At 35.0% G+C, this 23,216-nt stretch overlaps 2 protein-coding genes across 3 annotated transcripts in view; one reads left to right on the forward strand and one right to left on the reverse strand.

Moving 5' to 3' along the window:
• The window catches only part of LOC128683053 (DNA-binding protein D-ETS-3), a 271,734-nt gene extending 254,903 nt beyond the window's left edge, over positions 1-16,831 (reverse strand). Inside the window, exon 1 of the mRNA XM_064437027.1 lies at positions 16,820-16,831. The gene's annotated coding sequence lies outside the window, so the exon portion shown is untranslated. The remainder of the gene's footprint in view (positions 1-16,819) is intronic.
• The window catches only part of LOC128683331 (uncharacterized), a 109,842-nt gene that overhangs the window by 66,891 nt on the left and 19,735 nt on the right, over positions 1-23,216 (forward strand). For both annotated transcript variants that reach the window (XM_053768839.2, XM_053768838.1), the window contains exon 7: positions 8,007-8,177. In XM_053768839.2, coding sequence (XP_053624814.1) covers positions 8,007-8,177 — 171 coding nt within the window. The remainder of the gene's footprint in view (positions 1-8,006; positions 8,178-23,216) is intronic.

The following is a 23,216-nucleotide window of genomic DNA, read 5'->3' on the forward strand; positions in this document are numbered from 1 at the left end:
CTCCAATGATAGTTTCAGATTATGCTCTTTCTGCTCCAAGAAGAAAACTTATTACGTCAGTACCGTTCTAGAAGTTTCCATTTATATAGTTGTCTTGCATTTTATTAATTCAAAGTAATATAACAGGAGTGAGCCTTGTAGCGTCTTTTCATGTGACAAACTACTTTTTAAATTAATTTCTCGCTAGTAATTCTATATTCTAAAGGAAGAAAAATAGGATGTTTTACGCTGGTTCTTGGAATCGTCTTCAATTTACATTTAAATATAATTGATTGTTGCATTCTAAGCCGTTGGACGGCTTTGATGAAATTTGATATGCATTTAGTTAAAACCCGAGGTAATATGACGATATAAATATTCAGAGATAAATCAAACACAAGTTACTTTTGTTAAATCAAACTTCAAAACCTTATATGTAAGCTGTTGGACTACAAACTTGAGTTTGCAAAATTTTGTAATCTTAATTTGTAATTTTTTTGTATGAAAAATACACAAGACAATTTTTCCCGTGTATAACGTAACGTATACGTATAAGTATTTAAATGGCATCCAGAAAAAATATTATGGACAAAATTTATCTAGAAACAAAGTCTAAAACTGAAACAACCTGATATTATTATCGAACACCGAACCAGAGTGGCGCACTAAAGTGATTATTACGCCACGATCGTCTACAAAACTTATCAGAATTCATTACAATTTAGCCTTTATCACCATTGCACAAAGGTGCATGCAAAACTTAACAAAGACTTTGCATAAAGATTTCCCTATAGTTTGATTTTAATCGCCTTAACTTAAAACAATTTTGCGCATCGTTTGATGGGGAATGGATGTTTGATATTTTAAATTTTCCATGTTACTACAGATAGGTAGGTACATATCCTATCTTCTTCAACGTCCTTAAATCTTAAGGCGTAGACAAAGCTAAGTGTCTCGGCTGGACAATGGATATGTTACTCATGAACAGGGGTTTTATATTTTCTTTTTATTATACAATTCTGTTTATTTATAATAGAAATGTAATATTGTGGTAAACAAATTCTAATAAAATACATTAAAAAACACAAAGGTGTGAAAAAAGTAGGTACTGTATTCATTGGTTAACAGATTTTTCAAAAAAATTAAAAAGCCACCGCCCCCTGAATAATATGTTTTTTTTATTTACTCCTATTGTCTATTGATACGTTTATACAAATTGTACATTTACATTTTAACAATAAATTACATTGTAACTCCTATAGCAGTCCTGCGTCCCTAAAGTCCAAAATTAATCCTAATTAATACTTGTTTTCGGCCTTATGAATTGTTTTGTAATTATTTATTTTTATACTTAAACTTTTAGATGCACATTTATAAACAACTAAGGTAAATCAAACAATAGTTCGACTACTAAATCGAGTGCCATCTACATATATATACATATATATCTTGTATCTACGATACACCGTGACATGTGTCCAACTTACATATCGGAGGAGGGGAATGTGTCCAACTTTACAACGAACGATGCGGCCGGTAGGACCTGTTTCTGCGGCTTCAAAATAATTAGTTCTTAAGGCTGGTGGCATATTGGGACATTTTGTTTTTATTTATAAAACTTTATTGTTCCAAATAAAAATAAACTTATAAACAAATGGCAAACTTAATGCTATAAGCATTCTCTCCCGGCTAACCATTAGGAGAAACAGAGAAAAGTTTTTTCTCTTCGAGTGCAAAATTGTGCCGTGCGGGTCTGCGCGGTCACGTACCATACAAGGATTTCAATATTTCACTATTCTTGAAGTAAAGATTTTCTTAAAGTAAATTTCTTCTGTAAAGTTAGCGTTTACTACTACTATGTAGTCTAATGAGTAGAAATTGTCAGATATGCAAATGATAGAGATTTTATCGTGAACACCTGTTGAACACTGCAAGGAGCAGATTGATTTAAACTTTTTGATATTTCAAAGTAACTTACACTATCCAAAGTGTCATAGAACACTGGACTCCGAATAAAATATAATAAAGCTGACCTCTGTACACACGTATAGTGTGTTAAAGTTTATATAAACTTTTAAAACCTTTATGTATTCAAAATACAACGTATGCAAATACTACTTACATACAATAAACGCGCACGCATACGCATTAAGTCTGTACCGGCCTTTACAACGAGAATCTGGCTTGTGCATGCTTTACATGCAACACAATCGCTCAAAGCGACGCGACATGACAGTGATCATATCAGCCCGTTCTATCAAATGCAAATCCCCGACATGGTTCGTCGAATCAGATTCGAAATTAACGTGCAAAAACCTTTATCGGATTCCGTTAAATCGCTTTAACACGTTTTATGCGCTGTAAACTTTAACTCGCGAGTAATTTGAATGAATAATTTGATATGATTAATACGTGTCCAGAGGAAAGTGGCTAATTTCAGCTCTTTGACGACTCTTCGAACGAAATTGAAATAAAATGGGGATTTTAATTGAAAGAAAATTGGATTTTTTATACATGCAACAATTGTATTGATGAAAGGTGGCGTGCACAACAATATCATACAAATGATAAATGGCGTACTGATAAATCTATTACTCATTCTAATAAGAGTTCTTATAAAAACGAAACAGATACTTAAATTAAATCATTTAAATTTACCAACATCAAATTACTAGTTTACACTATGCTTGTTTACCTCATCTGTAGGTGAGTGAAACACTTGTTTATTTGATTATAAGACCGATATTACAGGTGAAACCATAGCAAAAAGTGAGCGAAATATAATTTATTAGGTACTAGAGACAGATATCTTAAAGGAGACGCAAACAAAAGGGAATCGCTTCTTTATTGGCTATTAAAGTGTAATCCAACATTCCAACATCGGATATCAAAGACAATACAATCACTAAACGCTTTCCGTCGTAGATTTAATACTGGGTGGATAGCGCACCCGTGCGACACAGCGAGGCCGGTATTCGCGTGCAAACGGCACGTGTTGGTCGTCGGTCGGCCTTTTGTTGTCTTAAACGAAACGTACCAAAATTATTGTGCGAAATCATTGTTGTAATTTTGTTCCTCGAACAACAGAATAGAGAGAAACAGCTAATATCTGTAAGTAAACTAGTTTCGATTAATTTTGTCCATACGCGGTCAGGAGGAATAGTTTACGACGCGCATCAAGGAAAACTTTATTTTTTAGAAATTCGCCAATAAGTCATCTCGAAAGGTCTCGTACAATAAATAGTAAAAAGTCACTTCACTTTTTTATATTTATTGCTCCATCGTTTAGCCAAACGATGTTTTACCGATGTTTTATTGCCAATGTCAAGGTTGAGAAAGTGTGTTCACAATTACCATATTTCGTCCATGTAATTGACATTCTGTAATTGACAGAGAAAGCTTTTCGAGCTGCGTCATTTGCGTGTATTTATCACGGAAAAAAGTTACCAGCGTTTTGTTATGATGCGGTATCTGACCTGTTATAAATCTGTAAATCTGTGTACTCCGATATCAAATAATATCGTCAAATACCATCGGGACTGTGTTATATATATATATATATATATATATATATATATATATATATATATATATATATATATATATATATATATATATATATATATATATATATATATATATGTTGTATATATATGTACTGCAATTACTGCAATTTTCTTTTAACGAAAGACGATATTGTGCGCGGTCTAAGTTTTCCTTTTATCATTTCTGTCTCTTATAAGGAAATTATTCGCTTTGTAAATATTGATACTGCATTACGAATGTAGTACTAAGGAATTGTTTTATAAATTGGACTTTTAGGCTGCAATTATTGTTCTTCATATTTGTATTCCTCATGGTCTCATGTGGCACGAGTAGGATTCGAACCTAGGACCTTTCGATCCACAGGCGGGCGTCTTAACCATTACACCACCACCGTTTCAATTATTGTATTTGTCATCCTTGTAAATTCCCGGTTACATTCGGGGTTGTGAAGTCTTCACACAAAGCCCGGGGTCACCGCATAAAAACTAAAACTTTCAAATTCGAAGAATCAGCTGTGATTTTACAACGGGCCGCCTATCTGACGTGAATCCTTTTTGTGAATGCTAGTTGTATCTATAATAATGTTTCCACGGGCATGTTTCCCTTAATCGCTTTGTAACAACTATCCTAGTAATATATATTAATGATAAAGTTAAGATGCATATCGGTATCGTAATCACAAAAAATTCTTGGACTGTTTTCGATGAAATTTGGTACACTTTTTAGCCCAAAATTCCTACTAGGTAGAGTCCCGGGGCGAAGCACTAAATACGTTTATCAGTGTTGAAACACACCACATTATCGTAATAACATATTATTTTCATACAGAATAATTGAAACGCGGTATACTTATGTCCCATATATTGCATTAAATGCGATGATTTAATAACATTATAATGAGAGCATGCGAATATTGATGAGTTTGTCAACAAAATGAACAACAGCTCGTTAATCAGCAGTTAATTTTAAAACTCACTGACCTATTTTTGATATTTCTTCATCGGTATGATACATTACATATTTGTTCGCAATACTGCCGAATTCGCACGTCAATTAACAATTTCGTACTGACCAGATGTTGCCCGGGGCTTCGCTCCCGTGGAAATTTTGAGATAAAATATAGCCTGTAGCAATCTTGGATAATGTACTTTTCTAATGGTGAAAGAATATTTGGAATCGGTTCGGTAGTTTCGGAGATTACCCGCCTTTAACATACAAACGCTTACCTCTATAATAATTCTTCCATGTTCAACCGATGGAGGTTTGTGTAAGCTGAAAATGATACGAGTATAATGATGTCGATAGTAAATTTCATATTTTGTGTTAAAATCGATTTTTCGAACCGCTGCGCTTCTAATATTGCGAACGCTGCCGAAATCGTATTAGATGCATACAAAATATTTAATATCTCATATAACATGTAATATCTGATGTTAAAAGGCACCGCGAACGTTCATTGGTGAAAAAAATAGGGTGATCTAACTCCGGCTCCTATTATTCACTTCCGTCCCATTCAGGAAATGAGTGTCACAGATTGCTCGAAAGTTACACAGAAACATTTTCAATTATGAAGCTTTGCTGCACTTTGAGCTGCATTTTTTTATTTTTGTTGAAATACCTTATTTCATTTCACGAAATGAAACATGCACTCTCTGCACGATTATTAAATCCCGAGATAGACACGCGCCGTGAATAACGCGAAACGCGAGCGCGAGATGATTTCGCGGGGTGTAATTTGGTCGTTCCCGTATCCATTAGAATGAATGTCGTCTCATTCAGCTCGTTCACATACGAAACTCATGTGATTCTTTATCCTAACTAATATTATGTATGTTACCACTTCACGCTCTATTCAACCGATCTTCTTGAAATTTTGCATACATGTTCGAAGTATGGAGAACATACTAGTACATAATACTACTATATAACATGAACATACTACCTTTCATCTCGGAAAAATTACTGTTCCCGTGGGAAACTCACACGAGCGATCCCGCGGGCAATAGCTATATAGTCTCAATATATTTTGTTAATTATTCCAAGATATATATTACCGAACTAAACGATCGGTCGAGCATGAGGAATTTCAAATTAATTTACCGTCGTCTGATATGGAAAATATATTGATTCGGATGAGACGTTGTCGTCGCGACGGAATATTACGGTACAATCTCCTTAATATATCCCTCTTAATAAAAAAAAAGTTAAAACATATTTTAACTTAAAATGTATTTTGTTCCTACTCACTTAATAATAATAAGTTTTTTTACTAATATTTACTATTGATTCCGTCCGAAATCAAGAATTCAAAATATAGATAAATTTCGCACACTATAGATTCTGTTCTCATTATTACATGTACGTGTTCCGCATGCGCACAACGATAACTCACTACCTGTGTGATCTGTTTTATGTGATGTACCCACATTTAAAAAAATATTATTGATGGCGAATGTAAAATCTGGATGTGCGCTCAAACTCTCGCTCGTCGGGTTTATGCACATTTATAATACTATGTGACTTTTTTTTTGTCAATAAATAAATAAAAATGTGCCGTAATAGTTTTTTTTTAGATGTTTTTATTTAATCCACGGTACGGACAGCGACGCGGGGCTGTCTGGCGCTTTATAATGAGACATAGTACATAACTTTTAAAGCTTTGCGATCTATTTGTTTACAGCGTTTCGTTCGAGTTTGAACTGTGTCGAAACTTTTGAGATAGTTTTAATTAAGTTTCTCTCTTTTGGTACGAAATAATTTAGATTCAAAATGAATCCTGCTTCGGGCAAATATTGCAAATAAAACCGTTTTTCATGTTGGTATAGTATAATATTTGTTCTTTAATGGTTTCGAAAGTTTTAAAGGATTTTATAACTAACGTATTCATCATATAAAATAGGAGCTGGTTGTTAACTGATCCGGCAGTTGGGTAGTCATCAAACAATAATTTGATTTTAATCAAATATGATCATATACCGTTTTCCCACTGCTGGGCAAAGGCCAGCTCATCACAACCCTTTGTTATCCTCACGGAAAACTGCCATGTCATCTTTATATTATATTAGGTATAACTGTAATGAACGACACCGGCACTAGTACACCAAACGCTTACAAGTAACTTTTTTTGGGTCAATTTTCGCTTGGGGCAGGATTTGGTTGGCTGGCCAGGGTCCTCCAGCCATTGCGATGAGCGTTTCCGATTATCGTAAAGAATCCACTTTTCATCACAGGTAATGATTTGATTTAAAAACCCTTCAGAATTGTACCGGTTAAGTAATGTAATGCAGCAGTCGACACGCCGGTTTGCTTCACTCAATTCGTGAGGTACCTTTCAAGTTTCTTATTCTTCCCAATTTGCTTAAGTGCATTAAAATAGTTTTATCACTAACACCGAAGCCTGAAGCTCGAACATGGTTTGCGATGGATCCGCTTCCACAATAGCCTTTAATTCTTCATTATCAACTAGGGTCTCCGGCCGTCCACGGGGCTTATTCTGCAGGTCGAAATTTCTAGAACGAAAATGTTGGAACCAAAAACTCACTGTGTTTTCTTTTGCGATATGACCGCCATACACATCATTAACCCTTCGAGCAGCTTCCGCAGCACTGGTGCCACGGTGGAACTCGTACTCGTAAATAAAGCGATATTTCAAGTTTTCCATTTTGAAAAAAATAAAAACAAATGAATGACGGTTAACGAAACACAAATACAGCTTTATAAATTTGAATTTGGAATTCCTAACCAATGAGGAGAAATTTATATATAAATAATTAAAGTGGCCAGTACAATAATATGTTCAATTTCATATGTAAGAACCTAATATGTAGTACATTTCAACTTCTTTTTTTGAATGTATTTTTTTGTTGTTATTTCAAAGAATAGCATATTCGTATATCGACATAGTTCCCCACTTTTGGCTCAGTGCAATCGACCAAATCGAAAGATGCGCTGTTTTTTTCATAGATTTCTAAACTTACCTTTCATTCATTTTTAGCACAAAATGAGTCCCGATTGATGCTGCGGCACGAACCGAATGAAACGTGTGGAAATACATTTAATGCTTACTAAGTACTAGACCGTGGGGCAGCTTAGAGCTATTTGTGCGATACTTTATTAAAATCACAGAATTTCTTTTAGTTATTTATTAGTCGGGACGCGGATTGAATCAATTTAAACACTTTATTTATTTTAATAAGAACTATAATACAATCAGGTATGTCAACAAAAACTTTCCTTTTTTTCTTTTATATATTATTATAAACTTTTAAAGAGGTATCGAAATTTTAGACATTCCAATAGTAATTTTAGTAAACATTTATTATATCGAAATATTCACCAGGAAAATGAGTACACTATAATAAGTTGATTGGTTCAACTATCACTAGTTCCATAATAGATAGTTTTTAATTTGATCAAAATCTTAAAATATTAAAGTTGCTAAAGTCCATTTTCAGAATTTAAATTATTTATTTTGTTCACAGAATACGTCAGTATTGGAGAACCACCATTGGCGTTCGGCTGTTAGCTGCCTGATGGAGAGCGGGCTGCTGGACCAGATAGGACACCTGCGGTCTAAATTGGAGCACCAGATCAGCTCGCTCATCCTCGCCACCGACATCACCAGGCAGCAGGAGTACCTGAACCAGTTTAAGGTAAGTGGCGCTCGTGTCTGGAGGTAGGTAATATGTGAAATTTGAACTACCAAGGTATGCATTGTACAGTGAGAGGCAGATACACCTAACACTCTAACTTTCGTTTTACTACGGGTGGTCAGGTTAATCTGCTCCTGAATGTACATCCAAAATGGATCATGATTGAGTATTCTCGATTCTAATGATGGTAATCTCCCCGTGAAGCCAAGTGCCCTGTATTGAACTCCGAGGACGTGGGCGGAGGCACGCTTCGCGTTCGCCCACGCCGTCTTTCTGTATGTCACGTCGCTTTTCTTCTCTGCAAAAAAAAAAAAACAATTTTAACTTTTCCGGTCAAGTTTAAACGATACTAGCTACTGTAAAAATTATGAAATTAACTGACGGTATTAACTAAATAAAATCGCTTTCACATTGAAGTAATCGCTGTTTCGTTTAGTTTCACTACATTCAACTTATTTTATTTACCGTTGTAAATTAACGTACGGTCCCTTTTATCACACGACTGACTCTCGCGAATAAATTTGCAACTTTCTGTAAATAATTCTACTTTGCACGATTCATGCGTCAGTCTTTTAAAAAATGTATTTTGCATTTTGGAAAATGTGCTAGTTTCTAGCGGCCATTGAATTGGAATTCGTGATAGTTGTTTTTCGAACGGGGACTTCACTGGATGCTGACAAGTTAGGTTTATTCACAGAATGCCTTCTTGTCGTAAAATGTCTCTTCAATATGTCGCGTTAATTGATTTTCGAATTTAGTAAAACCGTCATCGTCTAAATAATTGTTATAAATAAAATTCTAATATTTTAGTCATTATGTTAATCTAAGTCACACATTTTTAGAAAAAAAAAAATTTTGCCAAATAGACACTGTGTGATTACTTGTTTTTGCGAAAGAGACATTACGAGACAGACATTTTAAGATATAAAATACAATCGAATAGTTAAGAATTCAACTTAATTAGTTGAATGCGCAAAACAGTAGGCGTGTTTTCAATAGGTAAAACAAAAATAAATATTGTAAAATGGAATACTGCTTGTCGATTCCAAATGGGTGTCCCAGCATTCAACCCTTCAGTACTCTTGTCCTCGCTAGGTCTGTGCAGTTCCTTATTGCATTGGAATTCCATTTTACACACGCTTGGTGTATGAAGTGGGACATTGATGTGGAGGTGTAGGAGATATAACACTTCTCGATGTTATATTTTGTATTTGAATTGATTAAACATAATTAATTTTTAGTATAACCAGACTATTTAGATAACTAAATATGTTAGTTAATAATTCTGTTAACTAAAAAAAAAAATGATATTTTTGAATTGTTCTGGTTTCTAATTTCTTGATTATTCATTCGGTCTGATATCACTAAGTTATTCTAAATTCTAAAATCGGAAGCTATTAAATCGTTTGCATTATATAAAAATCACGTGTCGAGTTTAATATTAAAAGAAGTCCCTCATTTCACGTTGCTCGACGGCTATCCAGCAGCGCCTCGCTCTATTATTATTTAAGGCGATTACTCCATTCACACTAGCGCCACCTCAACATTTTTATTAATTTCTTTTATTTATTAGCGAAAATAAAAAAAAATATTTTTATAGATTATGCCACACTAGATAAAGAATAGTGTTCTGGGAGTAATCGTCTAAAATCCACATTACATCTCCTTGATTCCCTCATCTCGGATGTGTTCTGCGAGGAAACTAGATTCTAGCTATGGTTCATTGAAATTATGTTTGCCTTTGACGTTCTTTGATTTCTTCGCCGTTCCACTTTATTTTTCCGCCAGCTTGTTTATTCAGAGTTCAATTCAAATGCATATATATATATATATATATATATATATTATATTATGTGTTGTCGTTATGAGCTTCGCTTCAGTTTGCAGATTCGACCGAACACATGAGGTTAATCTTGTAATTAAAATCAAAGGAAAACATATCGAAAATACCCGCCATACTTCGCATCGACCTTAATTATACTCTGAAGTGTTTACCTATATTTAAATTTGAAATTGACTTTCATACTTTCACAGAAATAAAATTGTGCGGAGAATTTGGTATTGATTGATATTTGTTTAGCGATTCCATTTTGAATAATTCGTTATTATATTATTCATTCGCTTAGCTTTTATATATGTATGTCTGTCTCCTAAGATGTTCGCAGTTGTGTTTCTCAAGATATCTTTTAAATAATAAATTTACCGAAAGAAAATACACGCATAAAGTCGATGAACAATTTTAGTAAAGAATTGCCAATTGTCCTTAAGGTTGATTGGAAGAGAATGTTGTTAGCACTAAGTCTGCCTTTTGTGCCGTAGTGTTTTTTAAATAAAGTTTTAAATAAATAGTATTAATATTTCCCGTGAAAATTGAAGTTACTTGGAAATGAAACAAAGGGTTGGCCTAGCTTTTGAAAAGTTACAGTTTAGTTAGAAGGAAACCATAATCAAGAAACTTAAGTTTTCTCTCCGGGTTACTTTCAGAACAAACAGTGAAACCCCACGAATTGTTTCCGTGCAGCGATCTATAGCGATATTTCATTTTGTTTACATTGATTCGGTAAATTACTTATAATTTTATACCTATTTTAAATGTATTAATTAATCTAGAATATTATGGGGACACATTCTACATGTGGGTGAATTTTCGAGTGTTTTGACCGCCGTCCTTACACTACGTCAAATTTGAACAAAGACAAGAAACTTTTTACTACATACCCTAATTTATAAATAATAATCTGTGTAAAATTTAAATAACATTTGATTTTTAAGATTTTAGAATGGTTCTTTATTTTGAAGGAGGATAATGACGACGGTAGAAACGCTCGAAAATTCACCCATTTACAGTTTCGACGCATGGAAATACTACCTCAAATTATATCATACTAATACCATAATTTTCCGAAAGATCGTCCTTTCAGCCACTAGAAGCTTATATACCTACCTAATCTCCTTTCAAGTGATACTAAAATGAGAAAGTAAGTCTCTACATGTCCAAACTTTTTGTACCTTAATATGGCCTTATACACTTCTCGGTATACTGAAGTTAAAGTTATCACAGCTTATTTCCAGTAAATTTATAAGCTACTTAGCGTTAGTTACGGAAGTTTACGCGAAACAAATTTACTGCACTTTCTTTGATCTAATACTTCGTCGAGCTTCAGCGAAGCCGTTTAATTTGCCGCAAACTTATTTTTCTTAAGAAAAAGTTGTAGAGCTTTTCGGAGCTGAAAGTTGCAGCTTGATCAATTTTCAAACCTGAATAAGCTTTCCGACGCTTTTTTACTTTACTTGTTTTAGTAAAATCGGAAGGTTTCACCTTGGTTAGCTGGTCCCGTTCCCGTAGACATTTCGTGATTAACTGTGCAACTCTAAGTTCAAGGCTAAACTTACCTACACGTGCAACAGATGTCATCGAAACGCGTACATAGTTTATATATAAGAATTCGTTACTCACTCCTTTTCATTTTTCTCAATTCTTCGCTGTGACGCCGTGAAGCTGGGGGCCCGGGGATTTTGAAGATTCAAGTCTGATTTTACGACCGAACCTACTTGGGTTTTGATACTCCTGACAATAATACTTTTTGTGAATTTTTGCATTCTTGTATAAGATAAAAACCTTTTTATTATGCAAAAAGTCTGCCAATATCGTCAATAATAATGTCGACCAAGTTTAACATTCAATTTTGAGACGAAAAGCTTTTTCGTGAGTTAAATGTTAATATTTTATTACGAAATTACTAAAAGATGAAAGAATAATTTATCTTATTAGTCTCTCTGATTTTCGACAGTGTTCTATAGAAATAAAAACTGGTTCCATCAATCCTGGTAACAATGAATGTTGTAGATTTCTAAACAATTTAAAGTTAAAACTATACAAATTAATTGCTCCGGGCTGTAGTCCGATCGTACTCAATTGTGAAAGTTTTATTAGTCCACTGCTTGCTTCTGTTAAAGGAAAATAGGATGTGAAAATGTAAACTCCAATAATTGGGAATAGTGTGTAACATAACATGTGGAATGGAAATTTAGTTGGCTTTAATAAGGTTTTGTGCGTGTATTTGTTTCTACGTTATTATAGCGATCAGATATAGTTTTATATTCCTCGTAACTGATGGTCGTCATTAAGTGGAATTTAACACACCCAACGACTTTTGGCTTATAATATTAATGGAGTGGTTTGCCGTTGCCTTCTACATTTCACATATTAGACGATAAATTATTAACGAGAGTGCAGGTTTGTATTGGTATACAATGATAATATAATTCGACTTTATGACTCCTGTATTCTAGACCTCCACATGCTGCCGGTGAAACAAAATATCGTGAGAAAACCTGCGCTCTAGTTGATGATTTATCAGCTACTGTGTGAAATGGAGAACGTCGTTATATCTTTTACGTTTCACATAATGGCCACCGGCACTTAGCCATGAGGAATACGACCATATTCTAAAAAAAATATCTTCGTAATAATATATTACATTAAAATTGACATTTTACGGATTACTGTGCCGCTCCATGTGTCATCAACCTTTGGAGATCTCGAGATAAGGCCGGAGCCACCGATGACGTAATTAAAAAACTGTGTGACTTACATTTCTGTTTCGCTCCATTTACCTCGATACATAGAATAAAGATAATAAATATATAAAGCAAATACATATACTGTCATATACGGTATATCTCCTCTTCTCTTCTGGGCCCCAATTTCAATATCGATAGATATATAAATATAAGTTTAGGTGTAATATAAATATGCTGAAATCGTACCCATTTAAATCGGTTCCTGAGGCATGCGTTGCTAAAATTAAATACAAACCTTACTTTACACGCTGTAAACGTATTCGGCCGGCGCTTGCCTTAAATGTGCCGTATGGTTTCCGCCCTATTTGAACCATTCAATATCCTTAGATGTCTTAGGAGACAAAATAGATAAAAAGCCACGACAGCCTGTAGCATTTAGGCGAGTCGAAAAATTCAAAAGTTTATTTTTCCGTGGACTCGGGGCTGCGGATCGTTACTGCCAAGAATAAAACCGATCGTTTATATGAGGGTGCAAGCGTTTGATTCAGAAAGTGTTATTCTGTTAGTGATGACTTGATGACGCGCGCTTGCCGACACACTTTTGTTGTGTTTGCGAAGTGCTGTGATAATTGTTCTGAGAGAACGTGAGTGTTTTATTTTGTGATGTCGGTAATTTCTTTTTTTTTAAGTAAAAAGTTGAACGAAATTCTTAATCTCTTCTTAATTTCTCAATGTAGATCTTAACTGCCCAGAATACGGAACTTAAGTAAGCGTAATAACTATGCGTACTCCAAATATAAGAATACTTTTTTTACAGCGCAATTGCGTCCTTTGGAATGAAGTAAATTTATCTTAATATACCATTTTGATTGGAACACAGTCTGTCTACAAAGGTTAAAAAGCAGTAGAGGGTGCTGTGTCCTCTTGGCTGACAACACCGCGTGTTCATCAACCAATCTTGACCATTGGATTTGGTGTTACAATGGCAAAAAACGTATCACATTAAAATCATCGTTTTATTTATACTCTTTATAGACAGAAATGTAAAGAAAATATGTTAATATACTGAAAGTAATTTTCAATATTTAAATCAGTGTTATATAATCATTGATTGTAACTAGTTGTTAATAAGTTTAATACTTAACAATCCATCATCGACTGCGCCAATTAACTGATCGGCTGAGTTTGCGCGAAACGCGTTAACTAAGCAGCAATAGTTAGCTAACTACCAGATAAACTGCCTGTGAAAGTTGGAGATAAGCCATCACAAGTTGAAGAGCGGCATCCTTGAAAATTTTATGCAAACATGTTCACGCTGTAAAATGCACGTTAGTAAGCCACGGAGCGCTTACACAAAAATATACTTTAATTTTAGCTTAATTAAAATGTTGCGCGCAACGAAATATTGTTATACAAAATATCAATACATTGTTCATTAAAATTGCTCTTTTATGAATTCCATCCTTTGTTTTCAATTCTGATATTGGGTTACGCTTGATTCGGTTTAAGTGCTCTACATAGCAGATGTAATATAAAATGTCGATATTATATCGTCGAATCAAATTGGCGAATTGGCGACTACCCGGCGTCCTGGCTGAGCGGCGGATCGCTGTGCGACGCGATGCGACGATACGTGTATGAACGATATGGCCATACGACCATTAGATAGTTTATCAGTGCTACACGTAAATGCAGTATACGTTTGATACGAGTAGGTATTGTAACATCGTGCCGCGTTGCATTTTAGTAACTTCGATTACCATCTAGGTAAATAATAGACATGGACTCCATTTTTTTATACTTTTGTTATAAATTTATTGGGCATAATAATGTTTGAATTAAATACTATGTAGTATTTTAATTTCGTACTTGGAGTGTAGTTCGGTCATCATTAAGATAAAACATTTATATTTGGTGTAGATTTGTTGATGATGAAACAACGCTAATATGGGCAGGGACAATTCACTGTGTATCCATACAATACTGATATTATAAATACGAAAGTCCACGTGTCTCTCTTTCACGGCTAAAATTTTGATGATATTATGTTATTAAGGTATGCATATATCCACCGATCAAACATAGGTTTAAAATATCTAATAGGTTTTTATGCCTATCCCCAAATGATTATCGTGGGCGGGTGAAAGTACAAACGGACAAAGCTGGGGGGAAAAGCTAGTCCAGAATAAATGTCTCCACTCCAGAGCATGAGTTGGATTGAAGCGGACATATTACTTGTTCTCAGTCAACCTTGACTGTGACCACGAAAGTAACTAACTGTGCATAATAAATAGGATTTCTGGTACCGGCTTCTTAACGCGATATACCTATTTAATTTTGCAGCGCAATGAGATGGGTGGTTGGTCGTTCATTAATTACACTCAGTTATTCAGGGCTGAGGTGGCTTGTTTCCATGTGATGTAATTTGGTGCAAATATAGACAACTAGCTGTTTCCGCGGCAATGTGTGTTGGCAGCGTTTGTCATACTGCCACCCCATTTCTAGTACCTATATAGTGGTAGAAATTTGTAAAAAGTTATTTGAAAAGTTTGAAATGTGATCTTTAACTACTTACCAAAAATTAATAAAAATCGGTATAGAGGTTTAGCTGTGAAAGCGTGACAGACGGACGTTCGTATTTCTAATAATTCGCATTTCCAAAAATTTGTATGTAGACGTACATACTTTCTAGAATTACAAAATATTTGCGTACTTTTCTCGAAATGTTTTTCATACAGTTTATCCATCCTAGGTGAGCGACGCGGCGGGAACCGTATCCGTTCCCGTTTACATGAACAAATCGTCAAATCGATGTCAAAAAATTATTGTCAGAAATACAATTCGTGTATCTGTGTCAAATCTTACATGCAAATCTTGTTATGTTTTGTTTATTATATTAGATCATATCCAAAGATTACAATTGACATTTCGCAATTTACATTTATTGACATAAAAAAGGACATTTTCGAACTGTCGAGATATTTTTTAAAGAAAGTTTTTACATCACAAAGTTTACATTAACTTTCATAGATCTCAGTCGTCTCGTCTTTTAATACGATTTTAGAATGGTCCTACTCGTATTTACTTCCAAGTACTATCCGTACTACAAATATTACAAATGTCTGTCTGTCTGTTACGTTTTCACGGCTAAACCGCTAACCGTTCAAACTAAAGCTATTTTTTTTTTAAATTCAACCTCCATATGATTATAATAGGGGGTGAAAGTATTTCGCCAAGAAATACACGTGGGCGAAGCCGCGGGCAAAAGCTATTTCTATATATTATATATTCAATGAATACTTGAAGTAACCTGAATAATCACAAATTTTCAGCTAATACCACCTTATTTAGTTTTTTAGGTGCATGCAGGGTAAGTGCCGTGTAATTTGATGCAATTTACTGTACCAGGTGACCAGGTCACAATAGGCGACTATTCTCCAATCTATTCCAAACTGTAGCCAACCACATTCGCAGTCGATGGTTACAAAAGTTTATTCTTCTTCATAGTCGTATTCCTCATGGCTGAGGGTCGTGGTCATTACGTGGAATGAAACACACGCAACAACTTTCTTGGAATTATTAATGGAGTGGTTTGCCATTGCCTTCTCCATTTCACACACAAGTTAATAAGAATCAACCAGTGTGCAGGTTTCCTCACGATGTTTTCCTTCACCGGAAGCAAGTGGTGGACGATGAAAACTACTATACATGAGTCAGATTGCTATACAAACTCATATGGCACGAGTAGGATTCGAACCTGGAACTTTTCGATCCACAGGCGGGGGTCTTAACTATTACACCACCACCGCTTCTAAAAAAGTTTATTACAAATATAAAATGCTCTTTCTGCTCTCGCCGGTCTGCTGGAAGAGATTGCTTTAGAAATAAACCACCCCACTACCACCATAATACCACCCCTACTTACTATAATTATCTCCTGTGTTATATGTTTTATTACATAAAGTTGTAAATAAATATATAGTCATGATATTTAATCAAGTCTACAATCGAAGACTTACATAAAGTTTCCATTTTACTAATTTAGATTGTTCCTATAATAATTGGCCATGTTGGCCGAAATCATATAAGTTTTGCCCACGTAAGTATTACCGTAGTACCTAGTGGCCATAGAAAGTTACTGATATGCAGCACCCTTTATGATGGTGGCGTGTGGTTTCCGCCCTAGAATAAGATCACTCTTTATCCTCCCGTGGATGTCGTAGCGAACTAAGAAGTTAGATGGCGTCAGGCAGGCGACCGGAAGTAAAATTGTAGTCGAATCTTCAAAATGTAAAGAGTATTTTTTTTTACCCTGATAGATAAATAAATAAATAAATAAAATATTTATTCAAGTATCTTAATAGTTTAGTTAGTAGTGTTACAATAGTACATGTATAACAAAAAAGTACAAAAACAAATATTGCCTGAGCTAGGGTGAAAATTACCCTGTGTCAAGCTAAAACATGTGTAATAAACAATTATGAAAAGCAATAAAAATAAAATAATAACATATTAATAATATAATAATTAATATAATAGAAAAATGTAAAAGGAAATTTAGAGAAATGCAGGTATACTCAATATATAGCTGTTAATAATTCCTCTGTATCTTCATACGACATATTCTGGAGATCCTTGGTTTTGGGGCGTCACAGCCCGACTGAACCGTGAACATGCCAGGATCAAAAGTTGTACTTTAAAATAAAAGTTTCGAAATGTTTTTGATTATGTGTGAATTGGGACCTTACCTTACCTCCATTCTAATGGATAATAGCATAGAGAGATATCTAGGGCGGGATTTGTTTTTCCTTTTTTATCTCTGTCTCATACGGCGGCTAACTCTTTCTATTGTGTTTATGTTTCCCCTATTCGTTTATGCACAGTGAGTGATCGATATACTTACTCACTTTTTGACCCTAATTGCCTTCCTTTCTATTCAAAATGGACAATATAAATATTTAACGTTTGGTCCGCTGTTTTGACGACGTTCTGTTTGCAATTTAGTTGACGGGCGATATTGTGCAGCCAGCATAATACAAGTATTTATTACAGTAATCCCACTCAACACCTTAATTGACGATTGCTTATTTACACTTGTGAAAATCTTTAAGAGATTTCGATATCATGTGTCAAGCAATTAACGTAAAACGTACTCCGTGTTATACAGTAATTTCGGGGATAATTACATAATAACAAAGATTATGTAATGTGTTTCAAATATTTTATGCCACATAAACAGCTGTCCATTTTCGAGCGGGTTTCAGCCACATAACACAGCTGCGTAAATTCATACTTTGACGATTGGTGCGCTTCGTGAAATGTAATTTTCGAGCATGAATTCAAATAACGCATATCGTTTGGAGCACCGCTAAATTACGAGTATATTCAGGTTCTGTTTGAGGTATAATTGAAATGTGTTCCTCGCAAGCACTTCGAGCTAAAAAGATTAAAGTGTTTTGAAGAATAACAATATCTAAAGTATTTCGTAATTATTTTATAATTATATATAATTGAGAGGGAGCTCTTATCTCCGCATTATCCCGATTGCGTTAAAAATAACCAGAAAATGTTGATAAAATTAATGCTCTTGTTTGCATGTTTTGTTAAAATTTATTACTGGGTCTTGTGTCCCTTAATCGCCCCGTACGGCATCTACGGGACGAGATGAGAGACTAATATAGAGACATAACGGAAGCACACGCCAACAATTTTTAATTATATAACATTTTCCCTCAATATTGCCGTGACTGTTACATCTAGTATGGTTCAAAGCTTATATCCGTGATTGTTGGTTGTGGCCTTGCAAACTTTTAGCATTCATTATTGCTCCATATTTTATTTTTTATTTCTTTTGTTATTTTTAAAGACCGCACGTTCATTGAAAACTTTTTAGTTGTAAGAAGTTGTTTCTTAGTTATTCTTTACGTTTCTAAACCCGTTGGTAAATCTTTAAACCGTGATAAAAGTGGTGATGAGAATGTCTTTCCTCATATTTCATATATGCCACTGTGTTTATATTAGGAATGTAGGCTTTTTCAGTTTAGAAATAAGACGTAATGTTTCACTTTAAAGTTTTTAAGTTTTTCACGGGTATCACTGTCAATAGCCAAATACTCGCGAAATTATCAATGTCGGATGAATTTATATTTAGAAAGCGTAAATTTGTATTAATACCCGCCATTGAAACGCCTATTAAAAATCCGTTACACAGTTTTAAAGATTTAAGCATACAGACAACGGGAAGCAACTTTATTTTATACTATGTAATGACTGACTGATTCGAATAGTTTTAGGGACCGCTTCGGCTATGTTCAATACGAAAATTAATTTCTGTTCCAACAATTACGCCCAGTTCAGCGAGCACATCATAGCTCGCAACATTTTAACAGCGAATTGTGGTCCGAGCGAATCTACTATGCATTTCCTTTGTAAATTGGTGTACGTACACGTGGTTGCAGCTGCCGTGTGGTTTTCTGCTGTTGTACGGTAAAAGGATGTATCTGGAGTTTTGTTGGAAATTTGTTGTGTACATATTCGGAACCAACATAAAAAGACCATAAAAATTTTAAAGATTTGGCTGTGATTTTACAACTGGCCTGACGTCAACCCTCCTTGGGAATGTTATTGTTGCCTATAAGCTGCCTAGGCTGTGTCCCTCAGTCACCTCGTACGACGTCCACGGGAGGATATGGAGTGAACCTTTTTTAGGGCGGAACCATACGCCACAATGGGTGTATTTATTGCCAGCATTATCTAACAGTCAATCTTTATTTGTCGTTGTTTTATCGATATTTTTGGTTTATTATTGAGCGTCACAAAGTCGACTTGTTTTTAATATTATATTTTGTTTTTAAGGGACACTTACAAACTGACATGACTACATTCGCAACTCATCGGGGATATCATCTGAATTCCAATTATAGCCAATGTCGGCATTCCCTATCAACCATTTGGTCATATAGCAAATAGATATTATGTTCTATTTGTCACAAAACCACAATAAAGGGACGCTTCGGGTTTGGATAGGACATGAGGTTAAATGATTACAATATAAAATCACTTTATTGAAACTAGTATTTGTCGAGTGCGTTAGCTATTAGTTTCAAGCTTTTGTTTACTGGCTCTGTATTTTTTTAAATGTTAACTTTAATCGCTCACAAATTAAACACAAAACTGTCATTTCTATGCTATGCAAATTTTGGAAATAAAACCTGCAGTTAAGTTACAAGGCGGCAAGGTTTTGAAAAGAAACAGACTTAGCTACTTTCAACTTCTGCTCGGGAGAAATAGGTGCTGCGACCATCGGTTTCACCTTTCTTGATATATCACGGTAGACCAATTTATCATATATGTACTGTCGGTGTCGATATGTACATGTCTTACGATGCAATAAAATGTGTAGGTACCGTCGTGCCAACACTTTTGTTTAATGCTATGCTCGTAATTTAATTTTCAAATATTAAGTAATGTAATTTGCAAACGTTAAGGACAACTTCCTCGTCAATGTCTTACAAGTTCCGTATAAGTTAATGTGAAAATCGCTACAAGACTTGCTGATAAATCTTTTACAGCCAGAACTGAGTTTATTCGATTCGCGTCCTCCGATGCCGCCATCAATGGGCGAAGTGTGCGTTACATTTCATTTGTCACCACGTCAATGTCTTACAAGTTCCGTATAAGTTAATGTGAAAATCGCTACAAGACTTGCTGATAAATCTTTTACAGCCAGAACTGAGTTTATTCGATTCGCGTCCTCCGATGCCGCCATCAATGGGCGAAGTGTGCGTTACATTTCATTTGTCACCATCGAATCGATTCGAAGTGAGACTCATCGTTACCAATCACATGCGCCCATGTAACGCAACGACAACTGTACTGCTATGTGATTGGTGCGCTGAGTCTCACTTCGAATCGATTCGATGGTGAGAAGTGAAATCCAAACCCGCACTAACCCCTCAAGTCGAGTACACGTGTACACTCTCGTGACAGGCGAGCTGATTAACCATTCATTGCTGGGCGACAGACAGACAGTTTTAAAATTAGAACTTGTTTTCCGATGTCTCTTGTAGCGAAATAGTCTATTATTCATCGGAAATCGATATATTTTTGTCAGAGAATAACACGTAGCTTATCTCGAAACGAACACGTACTCGTGTTTCAACGATACACTTCATTTCGAGCGAAAAGTTTGCCAAGTCGACACAGTTTTGTTTTGTCTCAGTATCTCTTGAGATACGCTTCGTATGAGATTCTTGGCATCCCTCCATGCGAGCTTTTTATCATCAAAGAATGAAACCTTTAAAGAATGACATCAAAATGCATCTCTGGTGAAGTATCGCTCGATGTGTGCTGAATGTGAACTGTAGTGATATACAAGCGGCCCGCCCCGGCTTCGCTTGGGATACATCTAAACCTTTGCAGGAATAACAATATCTATTGGTGAAAACCGCATGAAAAGTAGTTTTCGAGTTTATCGCGAACAGACAGACGCGGCAGAGCACTTTGTGACACACTTCACGCCAAAGTGAAGTTTGCTCGTATTTGGCCAGCACGGCGCGCGTAAAGTTTTGCGTAACAACAACTAAAGTAAAACGAAACATAACATATTTTCTTTAATTGAAATAAAGTCTATTCAATACATTTTCCTTAGAACTCTCGTCACTATATATCCATCTACTATAACAGCATTAGTTTCTAAGGGTTGAAGTGCACAATAAATTATGTCCTCGGTCAACTCTCTCCCTTTATTACGCTAGGCGACGGCGACACTCAATGCTCATTATTTCAAAAACTAAAGTAACAATAAAGCTAGTGGCACATCGCTGAAAGTTATGCGTTGGAATTTTGGGATATAAAGTAACCTATATTCTATTTTATCCGCGTACCAAATTTCATTAAATCTGACTGGTGGACTGCGTGATTGAGATAATAATCCTGAACTTCCAAACTTTCGCATTTGCCTGTGAGGTGTGTTATAAAGAAAAAGTTGCAACGCGAATGAATACACCGCTTGGGGCGCTGATGTAGAGAAAGGTTAATTTACGACGAAAATTTAAATGTTTTTTGTTTTTTTTTTTTTCATGTCACGCGCCCGTGGCGCTGATAAGCGAGCGAATATACGGTAGACCCAATGGCACAGCAAAGTCAGGTCAGACACTCCCGATAAATTGTATGAAATAAACAAGATGTTATCACTTATGTATAACACACAAGTTTACGTGCTACTTCATGCTATCGTAATCGATTATGATTCGATTTTTTTTTCATACATAGTGAACACTGAGTGTATCACTATCTTTACCGACAAGGCGACGTGATTCGTTCATTTACACGCACCTTTTCGTAATTTCGTCAGGCCTTCGTTCGATTTACGAATTTTAAAGAAAATATGTCGGTCACTTGCGCGTGCGTCATTCGCCGCATTGAATTTTAACTAGGCGATTTCAAACTTGTTGTGTTTCTGTAGCTCGTCCTTATCTACTTATTTATGGTCTTTTGTGTGGGATTTTGCTGAAATCGAAGGAGAATCTTTGTTTATTTTTTCCAGGAAATAGGTAAAACCTGAAGTAATAGTAGTCAAAATATTACATAGCTTTATACTGTAGTTATTAAACGAGCAATATATACATACATATATTTGGTTAATCAACAGCACCCTACCCAAATTCGTTGCAAATTCGCCACTATTGCCGCGTTATAAAGAGACTTAGTAACTTCGTACGCGGCCGATTGCACTCGCGTTTTCGAAAACGGCTGTAATAACGATAACTTTTAAAGTATGGGGACTTACGAAGGCAAAAAGCGTTCTGTTATATTTTTTCAACATTTACTAATTTTGTTTGACTACAGTTATCATTGACACATAATCATCCGAATGGTTAATTAATGTAATGATGTCACTACGCTCAGATTGAAACTCTCGCTTCAGTGGGGCTGGAACCAATTGCATACGTAATCATATCGACATTGGAATTATATGCGAAATGAAATGCGCCTATCGTATGTAAAAGGAACTATTAATTATACCACTTTATGGTCATTAACATATTTTTTCAAAATTTCATCCGGCCAGTGCAAAGTGAAAACTTTAGCGTTCAGAATATTAGTATGGATTACGTTTACGTTTTAGCAAATATTCGTGCCAGTGCCACGCGAAAATTATGAAGAAATTTCAGTTTTGCGTTCAATGAAAACAATCTTTAATCTCGTCTAGAACGCGAAAATATACTTAATAAAATTCAAGGAAACAACGGGTATTAATAAAATAAATAAGCCTGTGAAAAATTATTATTCTATTTACATTGAAACGGAAAATTTTAGTAGCGAAATTAAGAGGATTTAATTTTATTTATACCGAGTTATTTATTTTATATGTAAAAAATATTGTTTTTCATAAAGAAAGTCCAAAAGCTGCGCCGTTTGTGTGGCAAACAAGACTGTGTAAGTACATAAAGCGGGTAAATACATTATTTTGTACCTTTTCTGCGATGAAAATGGGTCTCATTAATGAAATAA

Source organism: Plodia interpunctella, chromosome Z, assembly GCF_027563975.2.
Source record: "Plodia interpunctella isolate USDA-ARS_2022_Savannah chromosome Z, ilPloInte3.2, whole genome shotgun sequence".
NCBI lineage: Eukaryota > Metazoa > Arthropoda > Insecta > Lepidoptera > Pyralidae > Plodia > Plodia interpunctella.